The 26,737-nt window shown below is 39.9% G+C and overlaps 1 protein-coding gene across 2 annotated transcripts in view; it reads left to right on the top strand.

Annotated features, from left to right (window-relative positions):
* The window catches only part of tnfrsf19 (tumor necrosis factor receptor superfamily, member 19), a 33,457-nt gene extending 11,196 nt beyond the window's left edge, over positions 1-22,261 (top strand). Inside the window, exons 5-10 of one of the 2 annotated variants that reach the window (XM_060944190.1) lie at positions 9,706-9,791; positions 17,838-17,999; positions 19,190-19,315; positions 19,465-19,567; positions 20,128-20,414; positions 21,561-22,261. In XM_060944190.1, the coding sequence (XP_060800173.1) occupies positions 9,706-9,791; positions 17,838-17,999; positions 19,190-19,315; positions 19,465-19,567; positions 20,128-20,414; positions 21,561-21,565 (769 nt within the window). In that variant the 3' untranslated portion in view covers positions 21,566-22,261. Of the gene's footprint in view, positions 1-9,705; positions 9,792-17,837; positions 18,000-19,189; positions 19,316-19,461; positions 19,568-20,127; positions 20,415-21,560 lie in introns of both variants that reach the window. The other variant, XM_060944189.1, reaches the window with a different exon arrangement.
* Positions 22,262-26,737: the final 4,476 nt, after the last annotated feature.

Genomic DNA, 26,737 nt, shown 5'->3' with positions numbered 1-26,737 from the left:
AAAATATCAACCAATAGGCTGCAGCCCTCGTTGCGCAATGAACCAATAAGTAGAGGCCTTAGCTGCCTGGGGGGAGGGGTTATCTTATCAAACTTAACTTCTAGATCCGGTGACTGGCAGTCAGAGTGAGAACGGCGAGGTGGAAGTGGATTGACTATGTTATAGATATTCTACGAATAAAGTAATGGAAACAGAGGACGTGGTGAATGTTTTGCTTGCAAAACCCTTCCATGGGCTGAGCTACAAACATGGCCGCCAGGTTTGCTTCATTAAATACGGAAGATTTTGAGAGAATTTTGAAAGAGAAAGATGTGTTGAACACCTGAAAGTAATGTGTACAGCAGCTATAAAAAGTGTACACACCCCGTTAAAATGATAGGTTTTTCAACTATTATCAACTCAACCCGTGCGTGTAACTATAGCCGGTCCAGCAGGTGCGGTCGCATTGGGGCCCGTGACCTTCAACCAAGCATTCCTTCCTCCCTCACTTTCACAAAAGCCAGCCGCTACTGATATATATATATATATACACACATATACACATATAATATATATATATATATATATATATATATATATATATATATATATATATACACACACACACACACACACACGTGTGTGTGTGTGTGTGTGTGTGTACACAGTGGGGCAAAAAAGTATTTAGTCAGCCACCAATTGTGCAAGTTCTCCCACTTAAAAAGATGAGAGAGGCCTGTAATTTTCATCATAGGTACACTTCAACTATGAGAGACAGAATGGGGGGAAAGAATCCAGGAAATCACATTATAGGATTTTTAATGAATTAATTGGTAAATTCCTCGGTAAAATAAGTATTTGGTCACCTACAAACAAGCAAGATTTCTGGCTCTCACAGACCTGTAACAACTTCTTTAAGAGGCTCCTCTGTCCTCCACTCGTTACCTGTATTAATGGCACCTGTTTGAACTCGTTATCAGTATAAAAGACACCTGTCCACAACCTCAAACAGTCACACTCCAAACTCCACTATGGCCAAGACCAAAGAGCTGTCAAAGGACACCAGAAACAAAATTGTAGACCTGCACCAGGCTGGGAAGACTGAATCTGCAATAGGTAAGCAGCTTGGTGTGAAGAAATCAACTGTGAGAGCAATTATTAGAAAATGGAAGACATACAAGACCACTGATAATCTGCCTCGATCTGGGGCTCCACGCAAGATCTCACCCCATGGGGTCAAAATGATCACAAGAACGGTGAGCAAAAATCCCAGAACCACACGGGGGGACCTAGTGAATGACCTACAGAGAGCTGGGACCAAAGTAACAACGGCTACCATCAGTAACACACTACGCCGCCAGGGACTCAAATCCTGCAGTGCCAGACGTGTCCCCCTGCTTAAGCCAGTACATGTCCAGGCCCGTCTGAAGTTTGCAAGAGAGCATTTGGATGATCCAGAAGAGGATTGGGAGAATGTCATATGGTCAGATGAAACTAAAATAGAACTTTTTGGTAAAAACTCAACTTGTGTTTGGAGGAGAAAGAATGCTGAGTTGCATCCAAAGAACACCATACCTACTGTGAAGCATGGGGGTGGAAACATCATGCTTTGGGGCTGTTTTTCTGCAAAGGGACCAGGACGACTGATCCGTGTAAAGGAAAGAATGAATGGGGCCATGTATCGTGAGATTTTGAGTGAAAACCTCCTTCCATCAGCAAGGGCATTGAAGATGAAACGTGGCTGGGTCTTTCAGCATGACAATGATCCCAAACACACCGCCCGGGCAATGAAGGAGTGGCTTCGTAAGAAGCATTTCAAGGTCCTGGAGTGGCCTAGCCAGTCTCCAGATCTCAACCCCATAGAAAATCTTTGGAGGGAGTTGAAAGTCCATGTTGCCCAGCGACAGCCCCAAAACATCACTGCTCTAGAGGAGATCTGCATGGAGGAATGGGCCAAAATACCAGCAACAGTGTGTGAAAACCTTGTGAAGACTTACAGAAAACGTTTGACCTCTGTCATTGCCAACAAAGGGTATATAAGAAAGTATTGAGATGAACTTTTGTTATTGACCAAATACTTATTTTCCACCATAATTTGCAAACAAATAATTTAAAAATCACAGAGTGATTTTCTGGATTTTTTTTCTCATTTTGTCTCTCATAGTTGAGGTATACCTATGATGAAAATTACAGGCCTCTCTCATCTTTTTAAGTGGGAGAACTTGCACAATTAGTGACTGACAATACTTTTTTGCCCCACTGTATATATATATACACACATATATATATATATATTTATTTATTTTATTAGCTCCTCTTTTTTTTTTTTCGTTTCCGGTTGAGAGTACGTCGTGCGCGTTCTGGCTGCCGCTTCTCACCGGAGCTTCTTTATTTTATTTTATATTTCTTTTTCTATTTTTTTTTCTGTGTTTGTGTAGTATGATGTTTGTTTGAGTGTTTTGTCCGCCAGTTGTGGTGTAGCTCCGGACCCAGTTTTGGGCGTCGGTTCCCTCCAGGCCTTGGTTCGCCGTGGGTGATGCCTGCGCTCCCAGCTGTGGACTGCAGTGAGCTCGTTGCTCATTTTACATCATGGTTGTCCAGCGTTCTGTGCTTTAACGCTCGGCGTGATGTTCCGAGCGATGTTGCTCAGTGGTGCCGCGGCGGCTGTGCAGGCGGTTTGGAACACACCAGCGCTCTGCGTGGCGGAGCTTCTCTGCTCGCTTTGTGGATCCATGGCATGGTGTTGAGCGGTGTTGCTGGCGGCGTCACTGCTGGAGATGTGGGACTTGTTTTCGTGCGCGTTTTGGTGGGACTGTGGCTGCTACACCACGGGAATTACATCCTGACCCCTACTTGGTGGACTTTTTTTACTTTTTATTTATTTATTTATTTTTTCTTTTGTTTATAATTGTAAAGCGTCCTGGGTTTTTTTTGAAAGGCGCTATATAAATTTAACTTATTATTATTAGCTCTAGCCACTTTATCCTTCTAGAAGGTCGGAGGCAAGCTGGAGCCTATCCCAGCTGACTATGGGCGAAAGGCGGGGTACACCCTAGACAAGTCAGCAGGTCATCACAGGGCCGACACATAGACACAGACAACCATTCACACTCACATTCACACCTACGGTCAATTTAGAGTCACCAGTTAACCTAACCTGCATGTCTTTGGACTGTGGGGGAAACCGGAGCACCCGGAGGAAACCCACGCGGACACGGGAAGAACATGCAAATTCCGCACAGAAAGGCCCTCGCCGGCCACGGGGCTCGAACCCGGACCTTCTTGCTGTGAGGCGACAGCGCTAACCACTACACCACCATATATATATATATATATATATATATATATATATATATATATATAATATATATATTTTAGTGCTGTCAAAAATGTCGCGTTATTAACGCGTTAACTTGACTCAATTTTAACGGCGATAATTTTTTTTTATCGCGAGATTAACGCTCTGTGACATGATGTAGGTTTTTCATAAGCTTTTGAAACTGCCAGGAACTTGGAACAGAGACTTTGCTTAGAAAAACGATAGCAGCTAGCCACGCCCCGCACAGCCAGAGTCCTCGGCCCTGCTCCCTCAAAGAACCAGCGCGGGCAGGGCGCGCTAGTAGAGATGGGATTTATGGCTCTTTGATGGGATCCGCATCTTTGTGATCCGTTCTTTGAAAAGAGCCGTTCAAAAGACTGGCTCATTTGGCTCTTTTTAAATATTTATTCAGTTTTAAGAAGACAGCGTCTAAAGAAGCCAGATCCCTCTGAACTGTAAACTCAATGCTATCCCAGAAATCCTTCCTGTAATATGCAAATTTGGCCGCCTCTGATTGGACAGCGCGACGCATCAACAGGCAGAAAGTGTAAAAGTACAAAATGTGTTAAGTGAGCTGAAACAGTAAAGATCAGATTCAATGCAATATTTATCAACGAACAACTTAAAGTTAATATAATAGTGTACTTTATATTATAATCAAGCATGTCAAGCCTACCGTCACTGTGTAACCTGTCTCTCTGATAGACTAACTCAAGCAGTAGATCACTTCACTCATGGTTCTCTTGTTAGTCTCGGGACGAAGAGCCACGGTGCTCAGCTTAGGTTTCAGTTTGCAGTGGCTGTGTCAAGACATGTTATGCTTTGCAATAAGAAACATTGGTACAGAACAAGCCCATTCACTTTTTAATTTTGGTAAGAGAATTACAATGGTTTTTCATGTGACAAAAATGTGCGATTAAATTCCGATTAATCACGAGTTAACTATGACAGTCGCGACATTAATCGCGATTAAATATTTTAATCGCTTGACAGCACTTATATACACACACACACAACCCCGATTCCAAAAAAGTTGGGACAAAGTACAAATTGTAAATAAAAACGGAATGCAATGATGTGGAAGTTTCAAAATTCCATATTTTATTCAGAATTGAACATAGATGACATATCAAATGTTTAAACTGAGAAAATGTATCATTTAAAGAGAAAAATTAGGTGATTTTAGATTTCATGACAACAACACATCTCAAAAAAGTTGGGACAAGGCCATGTTTACCACTGTGAGACATCCCCTTTTCTCTTTACAACAGTCTGTAAATGTCTGGGGACTGAGGAGACAAGTTGCTCAAGTTTAGGGATAGGAATGGTAACCCATTCTTGTCTAATGTAGGATTCTAGTTGCTCAACTGTCTTAGGTCTTTTTTGTCGTATCTTCTGTTTTATGATGCACCAAATGTTTTCTATGGGTGAAAGATCTGGACTGCAGGCTGGCCAGTTCAGTACCCGGACCCTTCTTCTACGCAGCCATGATGCTGTAATTGATGCAGTATGTGGTTTGGCATTGTCATGTTGGAAAATACAAGGTCTTCCCTGAAAGAGATGTCGTCTGGATGGGAGCATATGTTGCTCTCGAACCTGGATATACCTTTCAGCATTGATGGTGTCTTTCCAGATGTGTAAGCTGCCCATGCCACACGCACTAATGCAACCCCATACCATCAGAGATGCAGGCTTCTGAACTGAGCGCTGATAACAACTTGGGTCGTCCTTCTCCTCTTTAATCCGAATGACACGGCGTCCCTGATTTCCATAAAGAACTTCAAATTTTGATTCGCCTGACCACAGAACAGTTTTCCACTTTGCCACAGTCCATTTTAAATGAGCCTTGGCCCAGAGAAGACGTCTGTGCTTCTGGATCATGTTTAGATACGGCTTCTTCTTTGAACTATAGAGTTTTAGCTGGCAACGGCGGATGGCACGGTGAATTGTGTTCACAGATAATGTTCTCTGGAACTATTCCTGAGCCCATTTTGTGATTTCCAATACTGCATGCCTGTATGTGATGCGGTGCCGTCTAAGGGCCCGAAGATCACGGGCACCCAGTATGGTTTTCTGGCCTTGACCCTTACGCGCAGAGATTCTTCCAGATTCTCTGAATCTTTTGATGATATTATGCACTGTAGATGATGATATGTTCAAACTCTTTGCAATTTTACACTGTTGAACTCCTTTCTGATATTGCTCCACTATTTGTCGGCGCAGAATTAGGGGGATTGGTGATCCTCTTCCCATCTTTACTTCTGAGAGCCGCTGCCACCCCAAGATGCTCTTTTTATACCCAGTCATGTTAATGACCTATTGCTATTGACCTAATGAGTTGCAATTTGGTCCTCCAGCTGTTCTTTTTTTTTGTACCTTGAACTTTTCCAGCCTCTTATTGCCCCTGTCCCAACTTTTTTGAGATGTGCTGCTGTCATGAAATTTCAAATGAGCCAATATTTGGCATGAAATTTCAAAATGTCTCACTTTCGACATTTGATATGTTGTTTATGTTCTATTGTGGATACAATATCAGTTTTTGAGATTTGTAAATTATTGCATTCCGTTTTTATTTACAATTTGTACTTTGTCCCAACTTTTTTGGAATCGGGGTTGTGTGTGTGTGTGTGTGTGTATATATATATATATATATATATATATATATATATATATATATATATATAAAAAATATATAAATATATATTTAAAAAAAAAAAAAAAATATATATATATATATATATATATATATATATATATATTATTTATATATATATATATAGGCAAGGCAAGTTTATTTATATAGCACATTTCATACACAGTGGCAGTTCAATGTGCTTTACAGAAGTAAAAGCAGAACAGTAAACAATAGAAAATAAAATTACATAAAATAATTGGGGAAGAAAAATAAGAATTAAACAATAGTAGAAATAAAATAAGATGCAAAAAAGGAATCAGCCTCGAGATTAACTCATAAAGCGCGCTCTTCCCGTGGCTCTTCCACGAGGATCACCAAAAATCGTCCCGCAGACACAATCTACAAGGATCACCAAATAAAATCGTCCCGCAGACAAAATCTACGAGGATCACCAAAAATCGTCCCGCAGACAAAATCTACGAGGATCACAGTAAATTAAAGTAAAAGTAAAATCATTAAAATCCAAGATTAAAAAGAAATTAAAATAAAGTAAAATCATTAAAATCAAAATTAAAAGAAATTATGTTAAAGGAAATTAATTACTTAGGTAAAAATTAATCAAGTGAAAGCATCTGAAAACAGCTTTGTCTTGAGCCTGGATTTAAAACTAACAACAGTAAGAGCATTTTTGATATCATCTGGAAGTTGGTTCCAAAGCTTAGCAGCAGAGCAACTAAAGGCTGCTTCACCACACTTCGTTTTGACAGCTGGTATTACTAGCAAGTTTTTCTCCTGTGATCTTAGAGACCTAGTTGGTGCATATAATTGAAACATATCCAGTAGGTAGCTGGGTCCCATCCCATTTAATGTTTTAAATAGAAGAAGTAGTGCTTTAAAGTCAATTCTATAGCTCACTGGGAGCCAGTGCAGAGACCTTAGGATTGGAGTGATATGGACTACCCTTTTTGTTCTTGTAAGAACCCTTGCTGCTGCATTTTGGATTAGTTGAAGCTCTTTGATGGTCTTTTTTGGAAGACCTGTGAAAAGGCTATTGCAGTAATCAACCCTACTGGAGATGAAAGCATGAATAAGTTTTTCTAGATCATGTTTTGACATGAGACCCCTGAGTTTAGAAATGTTTTTTAGGTGATAGAATGCAGACTTTTTTACCACTTTCATATGACTGTTGAAGTTAAATTCGCTGTCAATAAGGACACCAAGGTTTTTGACAGTATCCTTTGCTTTAAGCCCCTTAGTTTCAAGACACGCACGCACACACACACACACACACACACAGAGTGGTGCTTGAAAGTTTGTGAACCCTTTAGAATTTTCTATATTTCTGCATAAATATGACCTAAAACAACATCAGATTTTCATACAAGTCCTAAAAGTAGATAAAGAGAACCCAGTTAAACAAATGAGACAAAAATATTATACTTGGTCATTTATTTATTGAGGAAAATGATCCAATATTACATATCTATGAGTGGCAAAAGTATGTGAACCTCTAGGATTAGCAGTTAATTTGAAGGTGACATTAGAGTCGGGTGTTTTCAATCAATGGGATGACAAATCAGGTGTGAGTGGGCACCCTGTTTTATTTAAACAACAGGGATCTATCAAAGTCTGATCTTCACAACACGTTTGTGGAAGTGTAACATGGCACGACCAAAGAAGATTTCTAAGGACCTCAGAAAAAGCGTTGTTGATGCTCATCAGGCTGGAAAAGGTTACAGAACCATCTCTAAAAAGTTTGGACTCCACCAATCCACAGTCAGACAGACTGTGTACAAATGGAGGAAATTCAAGACCATCGTTACCCTCCCCAGGAGTGGTCGACCAACAAAGATCACTCCAAGAGCAAGGCGTGTAAAGGCCAATTTATGCTGACAACCCAGTCCTCGCAGATAGCGTCGCAGACAGTGTCTGCGTAGCCCCCCCACCTTCACAGACGCTCTGCGTGCACCTCCCAAAAATTGTGACCACCGCAGAAGCCTCACAGATAGCGCCGCAGACAAGAGGGCTCTGATTGGTCCACTCTACATCCGCTGTACACGCACTTCCACTTCCCTACTTTCCCGGTTTGTTTTGTTTTCACGACCGGCATTTTTAAAAACATGAGCGAAGATGGAGCAGCATGAAGAGCGGTTGATTGAGGAAGTACGTACATCTGTGCGACTCCAGTTCTAGTCATTATATTAAAAAAAAAAGTTCTAGTCATTATAAGTAACTGGAGGATAAACACTCCACTAACTACACCCACCAACTACTCCTAGCGACTTCGCGCCCCCTTGCGTTGTGCCGGTGAATAACATCGGGCACGCCTATAACTCCCCGCTCAACAATAAATTACAACTGTCTGCGAAAAGCTATCTGCGAAAGCCTTGTCGCAAGAGCATGCAGAGGCCTTAATAGTCGGCGAGGTCACAAAGGACCCCAGGGTAACTTCTAAGCAACTGAAGGCCTTGCTCACATTGGCTAATGTTCATGTGTCCACCATCAGGAGAACACTGAACAACAATGATGTGCATGGCAGGGTTGCAAGGAGAAAGCCACTGCTCTCCAAAAAGAACATTGCTGCTTGTCTGCAGTTTGCTAAAATCATGTGGACAAGCCAGGAGGCTACTGGAAAAATTTTTGTGGACAGATGAAACCAAAATAGAACTTTATGGTTTAAATGAGGAGCGTTATGTTTGGAGAAAGGAAAACACTGCATTCCAGCATAAGAACCTTATCCCATCTGTGAAACATGGTGGTGGTAGTATCATGGCTTGGGCCTGTTTTGCTGCATCTGGGCCAGGACGGCTTGCCATCATTGATGGAGCAATGAATTCTGAATTATACCAGCGAATTCTAAAGGAAAATGTCAGGACATCTGTCCATGAACTGAATCTCAAGAGAAGGTGGGTCATGCAGCAAGACAGCGACCCTAAGCACACAAGTTGTTCTGCCAAAGAATGGTTAAAGAAGAATACAGTTAATGTTTTGGAATGGCCAAGTCAAAGTCCTGACCTTAATCCAATCGTAATGTTGTGGAAGGACCTGAAGCAAGCAGTTCATGTGAGGAAACCCACCAACGTCCCAGAGTTGAACCTGTTCTGTATGGAGGAATGGGCTAAAATTCCTCCAAGCCGGTGTGCAGGACTGATCAACAGTGACCGGAAATATTTAGTTGCAGTTATTGCTGCACAAGGGGGTCACACCAGATACTGAAAGCAAAGGTTCACATACTTTTGCCACTCACAGATATGTAATATTGGATTATTTCTCAATAAATAAATAACCAAGTATAATCGTTTTGTCTCATTTGTTTAACTGGGTTCTCTTTATCTACTTTTAGGACTCGTGTGAAAATCTGATGTTGTTTTAGGTCATATTTATGCAGAAATATAGAAAATTCTAAAGGGTTCACAAACTTTCAAGCACCACTAATATATATTAGTTATTCCATGAAATTGAGTCAGATATGCGCTGATAACTGATGAGGCGCATAGCACCGAGTTGGTTATAAGCCATGTACGATGAGTGAGTGGAATAACTCTTTTATTCTCTCCACATTCAGTGGATTTTGAGAATTTTCAAATTCGATAAATAAAAACTTTACTACTAGCTGATAGCCTCGTAGTAGAGTAACCAATCAAAGCATGTAATAGCTCATATCCAGTCAATGTGGATAGAATAAATACATATAATACACACACACACACACACACACACACACATGCTTATTTAACTTCTTCACTCATGTTCATCTCACTATGCATTGCAGGTTTTACAGGAAAACAAAGCTAAGTGGATTTCAAGACATGGAGTGTATCCCATGTGGGGATCCACCACCGCCTTATGAGCCACATTGTAAGTACTCTAATAGAATGTGATTTATAAATCTCTCAGTTGATCTCTAAGGATGATGTTTTCATCATATGACCCATCTGCACAAATTATTACTCCATTGTCCCAAAACATAAACTATCAAGGAATATGGCACTTTTTATATGGAATGTAGGAAATGTTTTGCTCAGTCAGTCTTATCAGCTTGTCCAGAAAAGTTTTGCAACCAATGGAATGCCTAAAAATCCTTGTTTTGAGTTTCTGAATCTTCACTTTTATAAATTGATTATCAGTTTTATATATCACCATGCTGTTGAATTCTTGAAATCTGACTTTGCATCTCAACAGCTACACAGTGACCTTATTAATGTCATGCCGTGTTTGTTAAAACCTGCTCCTTTTAGCCATCACGGAGTCAAATGACTTAAACCCCTCAGTGTGTTTTATAGCACATTATTATTCATTTATTTATTCTTGACATTCACACCATGTGATAAGTAGATTCATCTGAAGTTACCCAACATGATTAATCTTGGCATGGCTTACGTACATTCTTGGGTTGATGTTTAGTCAAAAACAGATGGACGGCTGACTACAATAAGTAGTGGAAGAAATATTCAGACTTGTTAAAAGCTTTAATGCATTAACTTTGATCCAAAGCCATGTTGTGCTGATGTCTTCTCACTTATCGAATGTGCTAAACATTGTGCCGATATCAGATAGCTGTGTGTGCTAGCTAGGTTATTAGTCAGTCAGAGTCATATTTTAAGAGGAAACCAATCAGTCAGTCATATAAAAACAAAATATACAATTCCACATTAACAGTTTTTATTCATTCTCGAGAGTGCCATGCGGCAGCGGTAAAGAGTCTCATTGTACCCATAACGGAGTAACAGCATGGAATGATGTGTCTTTAGTTGCTAGGCATACAGGCGTTTCGTGCTATGTTAAACTCCTCATAATCGAGTGTGACTTCCTGAAGGCTGTGCAGTGAGCAGCTGCTTCTTGTGAAAATTTTGGCAGTGTGTGAGAGAGAGAATTTGAGCCAGGTTTAGCATGCCTTTGTCAGATGCATAGGCAAAACCACAGAACTCTTGATTATGAACTTTCTGTAAGCTGCCTCTTACAACACCTTAAAACTCCATGTTGTGTTGACAGGTTGATAGAAAAATGTAGTCAAGGAACCAGATGCACATTTGTGAGAGTTTGTCTTCACACATACGTGATTCCACAGACTCACAATTTTATCTGAGCCAAAACAAAATCTCTGCTGCCTCCACTGAACCTGTTCACTGGGGTTGAACAGCCCAGCCTCTATACTCCTCAGCCCTGCTATCTGAAGCAAAGTGGTGAATACGTAAAGGCCAGATTACTTTAATCATGGCATGCAGGCCTGGGGCTAGCACACAGCTGCACACATAGGCCTGTTTTCAGAGAAGACCATAAATCCTGTGTCTCTCCGTCTCAGGAGCAGGGGGAGGAAAACGGAGAGGCATTTTATGGTTTCTTCTGGCTGCTTTAATGTATTGCATCTGCTGTTGTCTTTTCATGTCATGAGAGAACTCTAAATATTTGACAAGACTCCTCTCCAGCTGTCCTATCTCGCCATATAACCCAATATTAAGCCACGTTGAACCAAATTGAAGTAGTCACATGAGACATATGGTTAAGTTGATAAAAGGTAAAAGTAAGGAAAATAGGCATTTCGAGATGTGTTTTTAGTTTTGTTTTTCATTCTTGAACACACCCGATTTAGCCCACAAAGGGCTTGATAGCTGGGAACATGGAAACCATTACAGCATATAGTACAGAGCTTCTTTTGGACTGGAAAACATTGTTGTTGTTTTTTTCTTGCTGTTTAAAATACTTTGTTCTTGACGCATTTAAAATTGTCTCCAGAAGAGACCTCCATGCTCCTTCATGTAAACTCTCATTTAGTGAATATCTGATGTAAATTAATGCTTCAAAACTGAAATCTGTAATCTCAGTACACAGAACAGAATGCTAACAGGTGTAGATGTATATAAAAAAAAAATTCGATGAAATATTGTATATTTTACAAGTAAACGACTAGAAATGGGTTGCCTGTTAATATTTAGATTGGAGTGTCAGTTATCCTCCATTGCCAGGCCTGCATGTGTCTATGTTGTCAACCTCAAGTGTATGAGTTTGGCATTCTGCAAAGTCAACAACCGCAGCGCACATATCAAAAGGAGCAGTCTATTGGCATTGAGGCTAGCTGATAAGATCAGCAGGTGAGATCTCTTCAATGGGCCAGCCTTTGTCTGTTTGCTGCAGCTGTGTGGGAGCTGATAACACTGGGAGAGGTTTGGTGTGTGTGTGTGTGTGTGTGTGTGTGTGTGTGGGAGAGAGAGAGATCTGAGGGGAGAACAGCTGGGGCAGATTTGTTGGCACAGAGACAGCAGTTTGGAGGACTGAAGTCCCTGTCATTGTCATGCAAGTTTATTAAGCAAACATTTACGTAATTGAGGTATTTCACTCACGTGACCAAGTCATGTGATGCTGCCATTTTGGACGGCACGGCTCGAATCAGTTTGAATGCGAGGAAGGCGACAAACGAAAAACATAAAAGAAAAAGGAGCGAGATGCAGAAAACACCTTCACTATCCAGCGACGTAGGGCATTTACAGGGCGAGCAGAGGGACAGGCATTTGCAAAAATTGAGGTTAGCAGGCTTAGAGAACGACGTTTACCTGCTTCCACCAGGATTGTTCACTGACAGCTAAGGTTTGTTCACATTTTCATTTACTTTCGGTCCTCAGGATAAACAAAATGTTATTAAATGTCATTGAAATAACTTCTTAGTCTGTTGAGACATGGCCCGTTATAAGTTTTTCCTTTACTGTATTTACTAGTTTACTGAGCGCGCTCCGGGGCTCGCTGGCCGGCTAGCTAGCTAGCGCTCCGGGGCTCGCTGGCCGGCTAGCTAGCTAGCGCTCCGGGGCTCGCTGGCCGGCTAGCTAGCTAGCGCTCCGGGGCTCGCTGGCCGGCTAGCTAGCTAGCGCTCCGGGGCTCGCTGGCCGGCTAGCTAGCTAGCGCTCCGGGGCTCGCTGGCTCAGTAAACTAGTAAATCCAGTAAAAGGAAAAACTTGAGACTGAAAGGTTTTAACAGTCATCCAAATGACTGAATGTAAACATTGCTACAGTAACATACTAGCTACTGTTGTTGACATTAGCTAGCTTGCCGTCCAAAATGGCGGACACCGGGGCGTCACGTGACCCTGTGACGTCAGGTGAAATACCTCAATAGGCAAAGAATTCCAATGAGACAGAGAAGACAAAACGTTTCAGTCTCCACTCCTTTTGTCTGCCACTGTTCCCAATCGTGTCCTTGTGTATCTTTTTTTTTTCCAGCATCATTATCTTACTTATAGTTTTCTCATTCTCATCTTTCGTAAAATGGTGTCAATATAGTGTTCAATGCCGAGTTTCCCAAAAGCCTCTTAATGCTAAGAGCATCTTAACTAGGAGAGCAAGTATTCATTGTGTTGCTCACTCTACCATTTAATGATGATCTTTATGCTGCAATGCTTTTGGAAAACTCAGGCCAGTTTTGTAGAGATAATAGTTTCTCATTCATTATGCATGCTTTCATTTACTGGCTAATTTTATTTTGCTTTTTTTTTATAGAATACAGACCACTGTTTGAAGGTAGTTAGGTTGAATGAATTAATACAGACTAAGAGAAACACAAGTTTATGGATTATTATCTTGCAATGTTTCTAATGTAACACATCGTGTTTGCATCTTCAAGAAAATCATTAGCAAGTTAGAATCCTGACAATGTCAATGATATCTCTGGAGCCAGGAGCCAAGGGAGCCAACTTGCCTGCACTCTCTGGGTGGAAGGGATGGTCCTTTTCTCTCCTGTCAATTACAGCAACATTAGCCAATCGTGGGATCCCATGAGCTCATGTATATGGAAGAGGGCAGATAATATTTTCCTATTATGTTATGCTGTGTGCAGCCCTGTACCACAGCATGAGCAACAGTTTGAAATGATGTGGTTGGCTGGCTTCATGTGTGTCGGAGAAAGCACAGGGTAGCAGGGGTTGCCTTAACCGATTATTTTCTATCATTGAATTTTTTTTTTTCAACAATGACAGAAAAATCTGAAGGCTGTCTGTCGTGTTGACAGATTACATCACTGAGGACCTTCAGAGCAAAATTAAAATGGCCATGAGAAGTCCTTTAAGTCCATGTGGTCCAGAAGGAAGGTTTGAGTCCAGGCTAGGCTACAGCAGGTCAATTGAGTTCAATTAAATTAATTCCTTGTAAATAGTTTGTTCATATTTTAATTTTAAAATTCTGTGAAATCATTGTTTTACTGTGGAAGTGTGTTCGAGTGCCAGTTTATACATTAATGGTAAAGTCGGCAGAGATGAGTATTAAAAAGATCTACACCTGTGAAGGATTTATATTACATCGGTGTTCTGTTTTGCACTGAATGAAAAAAGGAGAAAGATGAGAGCCACAAGAGAGCTTTGCTTCACAGAACCACAAGTGTGTGTGTATGCAGTGAGCAATGAAGTCACTGAAATACACAAGTTAAAGCAAATAAAACAGACCTTTTGATTCCCCCCCCACAAGCCTGCCTTCCGCCACTTTAACTCCCTGATGAACCAACAAGTGTCACATTCATATTTGCCTGTTTAGGGGAGAGCTGGATGGTGGATGGGAATTAGCAGGTGACCGCAAGTCATTGGCCAACGTTTCTGTTATGAGAATCAGTGTTCTGTCCTTTCATTATATGTAAAAACACTCTCCTAATCTAGATTTTATACTAATCTGGTGTCTGGACTAGTGATTTTTCCATGCTGATGTTCTAAATTTGAAGTACCCTACAGAAACATGGAAAAGGTTTACATGGAAAAATAGATTTATTCATTAACATATTAATGAAACTATATATATATATATATATATATATATATATATATATATATATATATATATATATATATATATATACACACACACATATATATACACATATATATACACACACACAGTTGAATGCCCCCCCCCAAAAAAAAAATAAATAAATGAATTGCATTTTCTCTTTGGCTTTCAAACATGAAAAAGGAAATGTGCCTAGTTAAATATTTATGTAGTACAAAAAACTTCCAAAATAAAAAGTGAAATGTAGGTGTAACCCTGTGACAAGAAGGTTTTGTACACAGTCTCCAGACCTGATTTGAAGAAAGCAGTGTGTCAGTGTGCGTGTACGGTATATTATGACTGGGAAGATGATATAATAATAATAATAATAATAAATTATTATCTCATTATCTCTAGCCGCTTTATCCTGTTCTACAGGGTCGCAGGCAAGCTGGAGCCTATCCCAGCTGACTACGGGCGAAAGGCGGGGTACACCCTGGACAAGTCGCCAGGTCATCACAGGGCTGACACATAGACACAGACAACCATTCACACTCACATTCACACCTACGGTCAATTTAGAGTCACCAGTTAACCTAACCTGCATGTCTTTGGACTGTGGGGGAAACCGGAGCACCCGGAGGAAACCCACGCAGACACAGGGAGAACATGCAAACTCCGCACAGAAAGGCCCTCGCCGGCCACGGGGCTCGAACCCGGACCTTCTTGCTGTAAGGCGACAGTGCTAACCACTACACCACCGTGCCGCCCATTATTATTATTATTATTATTATTATGTTCATATTCTAACATGCATACCTCAGAACAATAAATGAACCTCTGTGAACCCCAGCACATTAAATGCCTTGTTGGTATACAATACATTTCTTTGTCTTCTCCATTTTGTCTTTAGGGTATAAACATTTTTAAAACTTGGCTATATGCTTTTTTTTTTTTTGTTCTTTGAACTCGTTTTCAAAAAAAAAAAAATTGTTTCCAGGTCATATTACTTTGAACAGGTTGTGTATTGTTTACAATGCCGTGCTAAGAGAGTTTGAATTTGCAAAAGGCCAAGCCCAAATTTACTCTGTGATTAATGTGTTCAAGAACAAATACAGAATGGTTGTGTGCATCCATTGAAAACCCCTTAAATAAATAATTGGTTAATGTTTAACCTCATTAGATACCGACAATACTTTTACACAAAGCAGCTTCAAAGCACTTTATCTTTCTCTATCAAATGCATGGTTAATGCTTTGAAACACTGAAGGTGGAGAAAACGATGGAAACGCCACATGAAAGGAGGTTAAATTATGAAGGGAATGAATGATACATTTTCTCTAATATAAACAAACATTTTCAAAGCCTGTTTGGAAAAAAAAAAAAAAATGATGTAGAGATGAGGTGTTTTTGCTGCAGGTGGGCGACAACCTCAGAAGCCAGCAGCGGCAGTTTATTGTGTTAGATTAGACAGTGTATAGAATGGTAATGCCTTTTTCAGAGAAGAAAAAGTGGCCTTGATAAGGAGGGGCAGAGTTCACTGAGAGGGACATGTTTGCTTTGTGTATTAAACCTATTGATCTCATTAACTTGGCAGAAATATTGCATTTGAGATTGAACATGTTTTTGCTCTCAAACTGATGTGCCAGGTCTTTTAACACCCTAAATATTTTACCGAGAGATCTTACATTTTTGGCTAAAATGTCTTCAGTGAAGGCTCTGCATTTTTCTAGAGCATGTGACAGGAAAATTATGCTGTCAGTCAAACATCATGGCCTTCCTTTAATTAGTCTGGATGATCTGAATTCTGGCTGACACAAAGGTATTCATGTAATTTAGAAGGTTGTGCTGTTTTGCTCAGAGTAGTGAGGCATATGGTTTTAGGGAAGGGAGAGTTCTGGTACATGAGGACATGGTGGGAGTGAATAACAAGTGACAGATGTGTTCTTACGTTCTGCGTACATTCCCTCGCTCTGTCTGTGCAGATGCTTAATAACAGAGTCGTCAGACTGGCAAGTAAAAGCCCGACTGCCCTGGAGTTAGGGGTGAACACTCATCTCAGACTAAGAATGTGCACCCCCAACTCTCCTAGAGCTTGACAGTGTCTTCACTTTGAACTAGAACATTCACAGCCATAGGCTGAATCTTGAGGAGAATGAATCATGACCAGTGGCATTATAGGAGTATGTGCTGTAACTTAGAGATAATGGGTCAGGTAGATATAATAGCTAAAGGGTAAATACAGAGTGAGAGACCTTTAGTATCATTATAATGCACAAGTGCAGTACAACGAAACTGGTTGGCTGTCCTTTGCCGGTGCAAATAACATAAAAGATAAATAAAAGATCAATACTAAGACACAGAAGAAGAAACAACCTTTATTTGTCACATGCATACTCCAGCACAGTGAGATTCATCCTCTGTATTTAACCCATCTGAAGCAGTGAACACATGTGCACACCCAGAACAGTGGGCAGCCACACCAGAGCGCCCGGGGAGCAGTTAGGGGTTAGGTACCTTGCTGAAGGGCACTTCAGCCCAAGGCTGCCCCATGTTAACCTAACTGTATGTCTTTGGACTGTGGGGGAAACCCACACAGACACAGGGAGAACATGCAAACTCCACACAGAAAGGTCCCTGTCGGCCACTGGGCTCGAACCCAGAACCTTCTTGCTGTGAGGCAACAGTGCTAACCACTACACCACTGTGCCACCACACATATTTTAAAAAAATAAACAAAAAACACACAAAACATATTGCACCTTCAAATGCACACATTCAAAAGATATTGCACATTCGACTGCATGTAGCGCCAACAAACAAAAAACGCAAAAATAACCACAAACAAAACGCGCTGAAAAAAAAAAGAGAGCTGTACCCACCTGTGCCGCCATCCTGCCTACCTAATATTGTCTACCAACAGCAAAATACTTTGGAATGTCACATGACAGCATATGGTGCAGAGAAATTAATTTATGAAGGTACTCATCCAAGACCAATAAAATGAACAAAAAATATATATAAATGGATTTTATCAAAGTAGTACTCACCCACGGACCATGGCAGATAGTTTTCTGATTGTAGGCTCAGTATGAGTCATTTCTCTCACCAATCTGCAGGATTGCTCCAGCATTTATCCTTTTCTCCTGTTTTTCTCATGCTTTTCAGGCGGTGGACGTGTGAATCTGGTACCCCTCCCTTCCACAGCGACCAGCCCCAGAGACATGGCACTGGCTGCTGTCATCTGCAGCGCTCTGGCCACTGTCCTCCTGGCCCTGTTTGTTCTTTGCATCATTTACTGCAAGAGGCAGCTCCTGGAGAAAAAGCCTGGTAATTGAAATGAATTGACAAGACACTTTGCCCTGAATACATTTCTAAACTAAAGACATTTAGGGCTTTTCCATCTAAGAAAAAGTGAAATTTATTATTCCTTAATTCTACGTTGTTTCTTCTGCTTGGATTCTGTATCCTGAAAATACACACACATGCACATTTTCAAAATCTATGTTACATGATTGTGCATGATTCACTTACCGTACGTCGTAAAAAATGAGAAAAAAAAAAAATCATAGTTCCAAGACAGTCTATCATTACGTTTATGTAGTGAGCTGTTCATGATTCGGGCAAGAAGGTTGTTGTTGCAGCTGTTCCTGGCACTTCTGTGTGGAACAAAAACATGTATTCTATTCCCTTCTAGCGGGTCTCATTCATTTGGTTTGATAGCATGCAAGATTGTTAGCATAATCGCTTATCCTATGTGTATTAGGTCATGCTACTCAGTGGAGAATGAGTGTTGAATATGGTTTACAATATTGCATGGTTGTCAAGACAACATGACGTCACACATCGGAGCTGATGCAAATATTCAATGAGATGCTTCTGCGCATGCGCAGCAGAAGACTTTTTGTTCGCCAGGAAAATCATGTTGAACACCCGAAAGTCTACCAAAACATTATATATTCCTCATGCATATTTACAAGAGAAAAACATACCAATGGACATAAAATAAAAAACTGGAAAAAAGAGAGTGTATTATTATTATTAACAGCTGTTTTTTTCCATAGTATATTAGATATATTCCATTCAGCTAGCATGATATTGAACAAGTCAAAGATTCGTTCAATATCATGCTACCTGAATGGAATACATCCGACATACCACTCAGCGCCAGCCAATATTATTTAAATATCAAAAAGGTATCCCATCTAAAACCAGATAAAAATCACGTTAAAAAAAAAGGTCTCATTTTTGCATTCACACAGCTGTGAAAAAATTGTCATATGTCATAAAAAATATTAGATTTGTACCACTTCAGCTCTGTGATACAAATGTTGCCTTAGAGGCAAACTAATCTTGAGCATAATCGTTATTCATTTTGGAAAATTTTCTTTTTCCTTCACACCCACAGAAGTAACTTCTCTATAATTACCACAACTGAATGTAGTGGTACAATTTAATTATAATTTCTAGACGCATGTTAAGCCCAGTATTGGAATAAACTCTCTAATTACATGTTACAGCATCACTCAGATCTCAGGATGGTTCCTTTATTGGAGCTGAGCTGTCCTATTTGGCTCGGCGACAAGTTCTGGACTTTTCCCATCGGCCCTGCTGCTACTGTCAGAACATCCCTGAGCGAACGTGTAGTGAGTTGCAATGATCTACTCAATGATGGCATAAAATACTGTGTAATGAATATTGTCTTTGCTTGTATAGGGCTTTGTGTTTCATATTTGATTTTGTATGGCTGTTATACTGCAGCATAATTTTATATGATATTTGTTTTAATTAGCAGGTCCTGTGCATCTGCTTCCCTCTCTGTGCTGTGAAGACACATGTGGCCAGAGACTTGGCCAAGACAGCAGTCCCTTTCAGTCACAAAGCAGTCTGAATGAGCGGTATGAGGTTATAAAAACTAGCTGTGTGCGATACAAAATGCTGTTTATTATTTTTACCTGATAAGTTTCATTGTGGCATATTTTCAATGGTTTGTGACCAATTCCATGATTGGGTTGATATTGGTATCGCAATATGGGCTGACAATCCTGTTACTCAAAGTAAGTAAATCATTAGAATGTTAGTGTCCACATGGGTGCTAGTTAACCATGCTTTGTGTATTTACTAACTCTAAACTAACCTGGTTACTTTCAGCCGTTATTTATTTAAGGGAAAAATGCAGCCATTGTCAGCAAAAAAAAAGACACATCGTTGAGATGACGTTTCCCAAAATAGGCTAATACATTTTTGAAATGGTTAAATTCATAGTTTAATTTTTATGATTTACAGGGACTTAATGGCAATGTTTTTTTTTAAAAATAAATCAGATTTACCCCTGCTCCAGACATTCAGTTGTTAATATCCATGCTTTAAACAGGTATTAGAAGACTACATATCTATGCAAATCCATTTTCCCTTAAAGTATCACATGCTCTTACACTTCATTTCTTTTTAATCCCAGACTTGCACAGCGGTCAGCGTGGAACAGCCAGTGTGATTTAGAGCAAGATTCCGAGCCACTTCCTGTGGAGTTCTCTGAGGAATTACCCCTCATGGAGAATACTGTAGACAGGACTCACCTCAGGCCACAGCCCACAAATAGCAGCAACTCTTCCTCTGAGGAAGACGAGGAGGAAAACGTGAATGAGAAAGAGCAGCTTGGGTCATCTTTGGGCTCCACGATGCTCTCTTCAGAGCCTTTACAGGATGGCAGCCGTTTGGCAGAAGAACATCAGTCTACAGTGGAAGGTAACTGGTCCACAAACGCACACACATGGCCACTTGGCTAATAGACAATGTTGGGGAAGCTACTTTGTTGTAACTTGTCAAGCTACAAGGTACTGATGATTTAAAGTCACAGCCAAACTGACCTTTTGATAAATTGCTGACTACACAAACTTTTTTTTTTACAGCTGAAGAAAAGCAACTGTAATTTCACTTTGTTGCGCAAATAAAAAACGTACATGCTTTGTACATGGTATGCCACAGCAGAAATTTTGCTTTTCTATTTGTAAACCACTCTGAAGCGGTTAACATTACTTAACTATAAAACAAAATCACAAAAGCAATAGATACACAGAGGGCTCATTTCACATCGTTTCTGAAAATGTTAACTAAATAGTTAATGCTAATGGGTATAAAAGTTGTCCATATACTGCAACACTGAATTGAATAGCTGCATTTATGCGCTTGGCACTTGTTAATAAAAACTAGTTATTGGCTAAATACAGCTGTCACGCTCCTTCTAAACAGTTTTTTGATCATCCAATGATCCATCATGTTAATTTAACAGAAAATACTTAACACCCATCACTCCTGATCATCCTTTTAAAATCAGCCAGCTCATCAACAACAGCTTGAAATTATTCCATGGCTTAAATGTTACCTCATCTGTTGCCGTCAGCATTTCTTGATGAAGCTGCCCCTCTGATGTGAACATTCGCTTTGTAGAAAAACAGCAAAAAGGCAGCAAGAGAACAAAAGAAAAAGCACAACAGTAGACAAATAGATCTTTTGGAGTTAAGAGCAGAGGAGATCGTATTTAAACACCCACTCTGTCTGGCAGCTTTAACAAAGGGCCTGTGGTGAAAAGCTGAACAAAGTAGCAAATGATTAAATTTCCCCAAAACAAATGTTGATTTGATGACGTTAATCATCTCGGTGTGGAAAAACTTATTGGAAAAGGGTCCAAGTAGAACTCCTCTAGCTTCTTTAAGCTAGAACTATTAAACAGAGAATAAAAAAAAAAAAACCCACAACAAAACCCTTCATTAATTAAAAGTATAGCATTAGATATACACTATCGAAGACGTTTTTTGTAAATGAAAACCTCATGTTAAGAAAAACACTTTACTAGAGTATTAAAGCAAGTCTTTTTCTGCTCTTCCTCTGTAGGATGACCTGGCTTTATCTAGCTCACGCTTATCCCGAAGAACTGCTCTGGATGTGAAAAGGAGGCACTGAGGAAGATTCCAGCTCAGATTATACGAGGCCACACACATGCACATACACATTCTGAAAGCCAGGTGATGTGCTCCATCTACCCAGCAGCCTGTGGCCCATGGTTATCCAGCCCAAATCAGACCAGATGCTGTACATAAACATGACCCATTTAAAAAACAAACAAACAAACAAAAAAACCCCACAGACAGGAAATAGACTGAGGAACCCAAACAACAAAAATTTTCTTTCTGCAGTGTCACACTGAATTGAAAGTGACCCGTAAAGACTGATGAAGCAGAATTGGATATATTTTTGTTTTATTTGCAAACAGGACTCTGAAACGAACAGAAGTATAGAAAAATGCAGACTTCTGCAACCTGCTGAATGAAAACATTTTCAAGAGCTATGAATATGCATTACTCTGTGTTACAAGTCGGAAAATCTGTACATGCAAGATATCACCATGCCATTTCCTTTTTTCTCCCCCTTGTAGATACTGTATTCTAGAAAATAGAAGGATAATCTTTTTCTAAATGTAGGTTTTCCACATGGTCAGTCACTTTTTCATAATCATGGTTAATGAGCACTTACATTTTTTTGTTGAACATGAACTTTATTGCTCTTCATATTTCTAAATAAACAAGATCACTGAATTGAACGAGTAGTACATACATTAAAAACTTTCAATTACAACAAGTGCTTCCAAATATAATTCAATACAAATGTGTATCTCTGTAGTTTACCTGTGATTTAATATTGCTGGTTACAGTCTGTATCCACGTTAGTTTTTCTTCAGCAAGTCTAAATGATTTGGTGGAAATCCCCAGTATGTTCTTAATAGGAACGTTCCATTAAAAAAAAAATCCATAATTTCATGGGTGCTTCTTAACTTTGGACGAATTTAGCCAACATTCCACAGGTGCTTCGTAGAGGGGAAAGTAGCTAGCAGGGAATCTGTGATCACATGTCTGGGGCTTTGAGTTAAGGGAGTGACCGTGATCAAAAAGATGAAAGGATATGCAAAAGAAAACAAACAAACAAAAAAAAAAAAACACACACACACAAAAAAAAAGTCACTAAACCCCACAAAATTGACAAGCTGTTAATTGTGGAAAGTTCCTTTAAAAAAATAAAAAAAATAAAAATTATATATACACACACACACAGAGTTAGGTCCAATATTTGGACAGAGACAACATTTTTCTAATTTTGGTTCTGTACATTACCACAATGAATTTTGAACAAAACAATTCAGATGCAGTTGAAGTTCAGACTTTCAGCTTTAATTCAGTGGGTTGAACAAAATGATTGCATAAAGATGTGAGGAACTAAAGCATTTTTTAAACACAATCCCTTCATTTCAGGGGCTCAAAAGTAATTGGACAAATTAAATAATTGTAAATAAAATGTTCATTTCTAATACTTGGTTGAAAACCCTTTGTTGGCAATGACTGCCTGAAGTCTTGAACTCATGGACATCACCAGACGCTGTGTTTCCTCCTTTTTAATGCTCTGCCAGGCCTTTACTGCACCGGTTTTCAGTTGCTGTTTGTTTGTGGGCCTTTCTGTCTGAAGTTTAGTCTTTAACAAGTGAAATGCATGCTCAATTGGGTTGAGATCAGGTGACTGACTTGGCCATTCAAGAATATTCCACTTCTTTGCTTTAATAAACTCCTGGGTTGCTTTGGCTTTATGTTTTGGGTCATTGTCCATCTGTATTATGAAACGCCGACCAATCAGTTTGGCTGCATTTGAGCACACAGTACGTCTCTGAATACCTCAGAATTCATCTGGCTGCTTCTGTCCTGTGTCACATCATCAATAAACACTAGTGACCCAGTGCCACTGGCAGCCATGCATGCCCAAGCCATCACACTGCCTCTGCCGTGTTTTACAGATGATGTGGTATGCTTTGGATCATGAGCTGTACCACGCCTTCGCCATACTTTTTTCTTTCCATCATTCTGGTAGAGGTTGATCTTGGTTTCATCTGTCCAAAGATTGTTCTTCCAGAACTGTGCTGGCTTTTTTAGATGTTTTTTAGCAAAGTCCAATCTAGCCTTTTTATTCTTGAGGCTTATGAGTGGCTTGCACCGTACAGTGAACCCTCTGTATTTACTTTCATACAGTCTTCTCTTTATGGTAGATTTGGATATTGATAGGCCTACCTCCTGGAGAGTGTTGTTCACTTGGTTGGCTGTTGTGAAGGGGTTTCTCTTCACCATGGAAATTATTCTGTGATCGTCCACCACTGTTGTCTTCTGTGGGCATCCAGGTCTTTTTGCATTGATGAGTTCACCAGTGCTTTCTTTCTTTCTTTTTCTTTCTTTCTTTCTCAGGATGTACCAAACTGTAGATTTTGCCACTCCTAATATTGTAGCAATTTCTCAGATGGGTTTTTTCTGTTTTCGCAGCTTAAGGATGGCTTGTTTCACCTGCATGGAGAGCTCCTTTGACCGCATGTTTTCTTCACAGCAAAATCTTCCAAATGCAAGCACCACACCTCAAATCAACTCCAGGCCTTTTACGGTATATGCTTAATTGAGAATGACATAACGAAGGAATTGCCCACACCTGCCCATGAAATAGCCTTTGAGTCAACTGTCCAATTACTTTTGGTCCCTTTAAAAACAGGGTGGCACATGTTAAGGAGCTGAAACTCCTAAACCCTTCATCCAATTTTAATGTGGATACCCTCAAATGAAAGCTGAAAATCTGGAGTTTATGTCCATTATATAACTATAACCTGAATATATTTCAGTAAACAGGTAAAAAAAAAAAAAAAATTGTGTCAGTGTCCAAATATATATGGACATTATATAAAATTTACTTGTGCAGTGAGATTTTGGGGACAACAATTAAACAATTAACAATTAAACAATTGTTAAACAATTAAAATCAATTAAACAATTAAACAATTAAATCAATTAAAAAAAAAAAGGCATTTGGTTTGTTTCTCTTGGGCTACCTTGGAAAACTTTAATGGTTCTCTGTGGAACCCAAAGCAGTTTTCCTCTCCGAAAGCGTTTCAAGCCCTTTAGAAGAACCCTTAACCCTTTGATGCACAAGCTAAGCAAACCCAGCTTAAATAAAAACTCCGCCAGGTCACTTTTGACCCATCAAAGGGTTAAAGAACCAGTGACAATAACAAGCACAAACATTCAAGTACCTCAATTAACACAGTGTACAAAAGTTCTGAGGTCAAAATGAAAATTTCTATTTAATTACATATTCTCACCAAAGTTAAAATGAACTCATGCAATTTCCATTGGAAATTAGTTGTCTTAAGGATTTAGGTGTCTCTCTATGCAATTAGTAAGTAATTAGTGGATTTTATACATGTCATTAGAGGCATTAATTTCATTCTAATTATTAGGTTCCTTTTTCTGTTAAAGAGAAATATTCACTCCCAAGTTAAGTGCTTTAGCTTATTTAACACACCTAATTTGACTCATCCAATTACCAAAGCCTTTACAGGCTCAAGATGTGGTGTGGTTCATTCTGAAGTGATCTTTACTGCACACTTGACTTTATTTCAAAATATATGTGGTGGTGGTCTAGGAAAACTCATCAGATGTTGCTGTAGCTGAACTCAATTTCACCAAAACAATAGCTTGAATGTACCTTTTAAAACTGCTTAGGGTATCTTAAATGCTGTGATAAAATCAGCCAGTCTGCCTTAGGAGGTCTAAAATCTTGCTAGCTAAGACAAGATGTATGTGGTTGTCCTGCAGCACAATTGGGATAAAAATTTATTTTAAACTTAATTCCTCCATTCTCACTTTTAGGGCTAACCAGATTTTAAAATGCTATACCTTTACATGTGATTGAGATGGATACAAAAGAGAAATATTTCAGTGCAGAAAATCCAGTTTGTAAGTAGAACATTTCCCATGGTGAAAACCGTTCCCCTGGTGTGAAGGATTTTCCCAGGCTGACACACACACACACGGCAAAAAGTTTGTGGATACCTGTAAACACCCATATGTGGGTCTTACCCAAACTGATAACAGAAAGTTGGAAGCACACAATTATATAGGATGTCTTTGTATGCTGTAGTGTTAAGATTTCCCTTCACTGGATCTAGAGGCCCAAACCTGTTCCAGCATGACAAATGTACCTGTGCAACAAAGTGAGCTCCATGAAGACATGATGTGCCAGAACTAGAGTGTCCTGCACAGAGCCCTGACCTTAACCCCACTGAATACCTTTGGGATGACCTGAACACCAACAGTGCACCAAGCCTCCTCACCCAACATCAGTGCCTGATCTCACTAATGCTCTTCTGGATGAATGAACACGTCCAGAAGAAAGGGGGGGAGGGAGGGGGAAGACACTCTAAAGGAACGAGTGGACTGGGTAACTAAGGCCCTGTCCACACGGCAACGGATTCAGGTGAATCTGATAAAATTGTTTATCGTTTCGGCCTGGCGTCCACACGGCACCGGCGTTTTGGGTGCCCCAAAACGAAATCTTTTGAGAACGGGTTCCAGAGTGGAAAAATCTGGCAACGGCGCCGTTGCGAAGTCGTCTGGATGAGTAGAACGGATTTGTTTACGATGACGTCACAACCACATGACTGTCAGTGCTTCACGCCAGGTAGAAGTGTAATGAACTCGATGCGAGTTATCAACAAATCCTATAACTTGGTTCATGAAACGCGCTTACAAAATATTTTCACTGCTTTCCAAAAACAAAAACAATCCCGCCAGCAAAAATAGGGAAAAAAAAAAAAGGAGCGATCTCACCTCTTCAGATGTTGGTTTAAGTCCGACAATACATTCCTCAAAAAGGGCGTAGAACAACAAAGTAATCCATCAACGTGTAGCATTCAATTTATTCCGGACTATTAAAGAATTCTGGAGGATATCAGAATGTTAGCATACCAGCTTCCATCTACCCCCATTCATTCCTCTTTCCGCGTCTTTCGTTTTACGCTACTGATTAATAATCAAAACTTTATGTGGCTGATGCTACAGAAGAAGGGGTTTATGCGCATGCGTCTACTTCTATTGTTCTGGTGTCTCAGATGGGACCGTCTTACAGCGCACGTAGAGGTGTGGCATGTGTATTGCATCGTTTTCAGCAAGCGTTGCGTTGCCATATGTACCTGATATTTTACTGATCCG

This window comes from Neoarius graeffei, chromosome 17 (genome assembly GCF_027579695.1).
Source record: "Neoarius graeffei isolate fNeoGra1 chromosome 17, fNeoGra1.pri, whole genome shotgun sequence".
Lineage (NCBI taxonomy): Eukaryota > Metazoa > Chordata > Actinopteri > Siluriformes > Ariidae > Neoarius > Neoarius graeffei.
The sequence above is the reverse complement of the archived record's forward strand: the minus strand, read 5'-3'. Positions and strand labels throughout refer to the sequence as shown.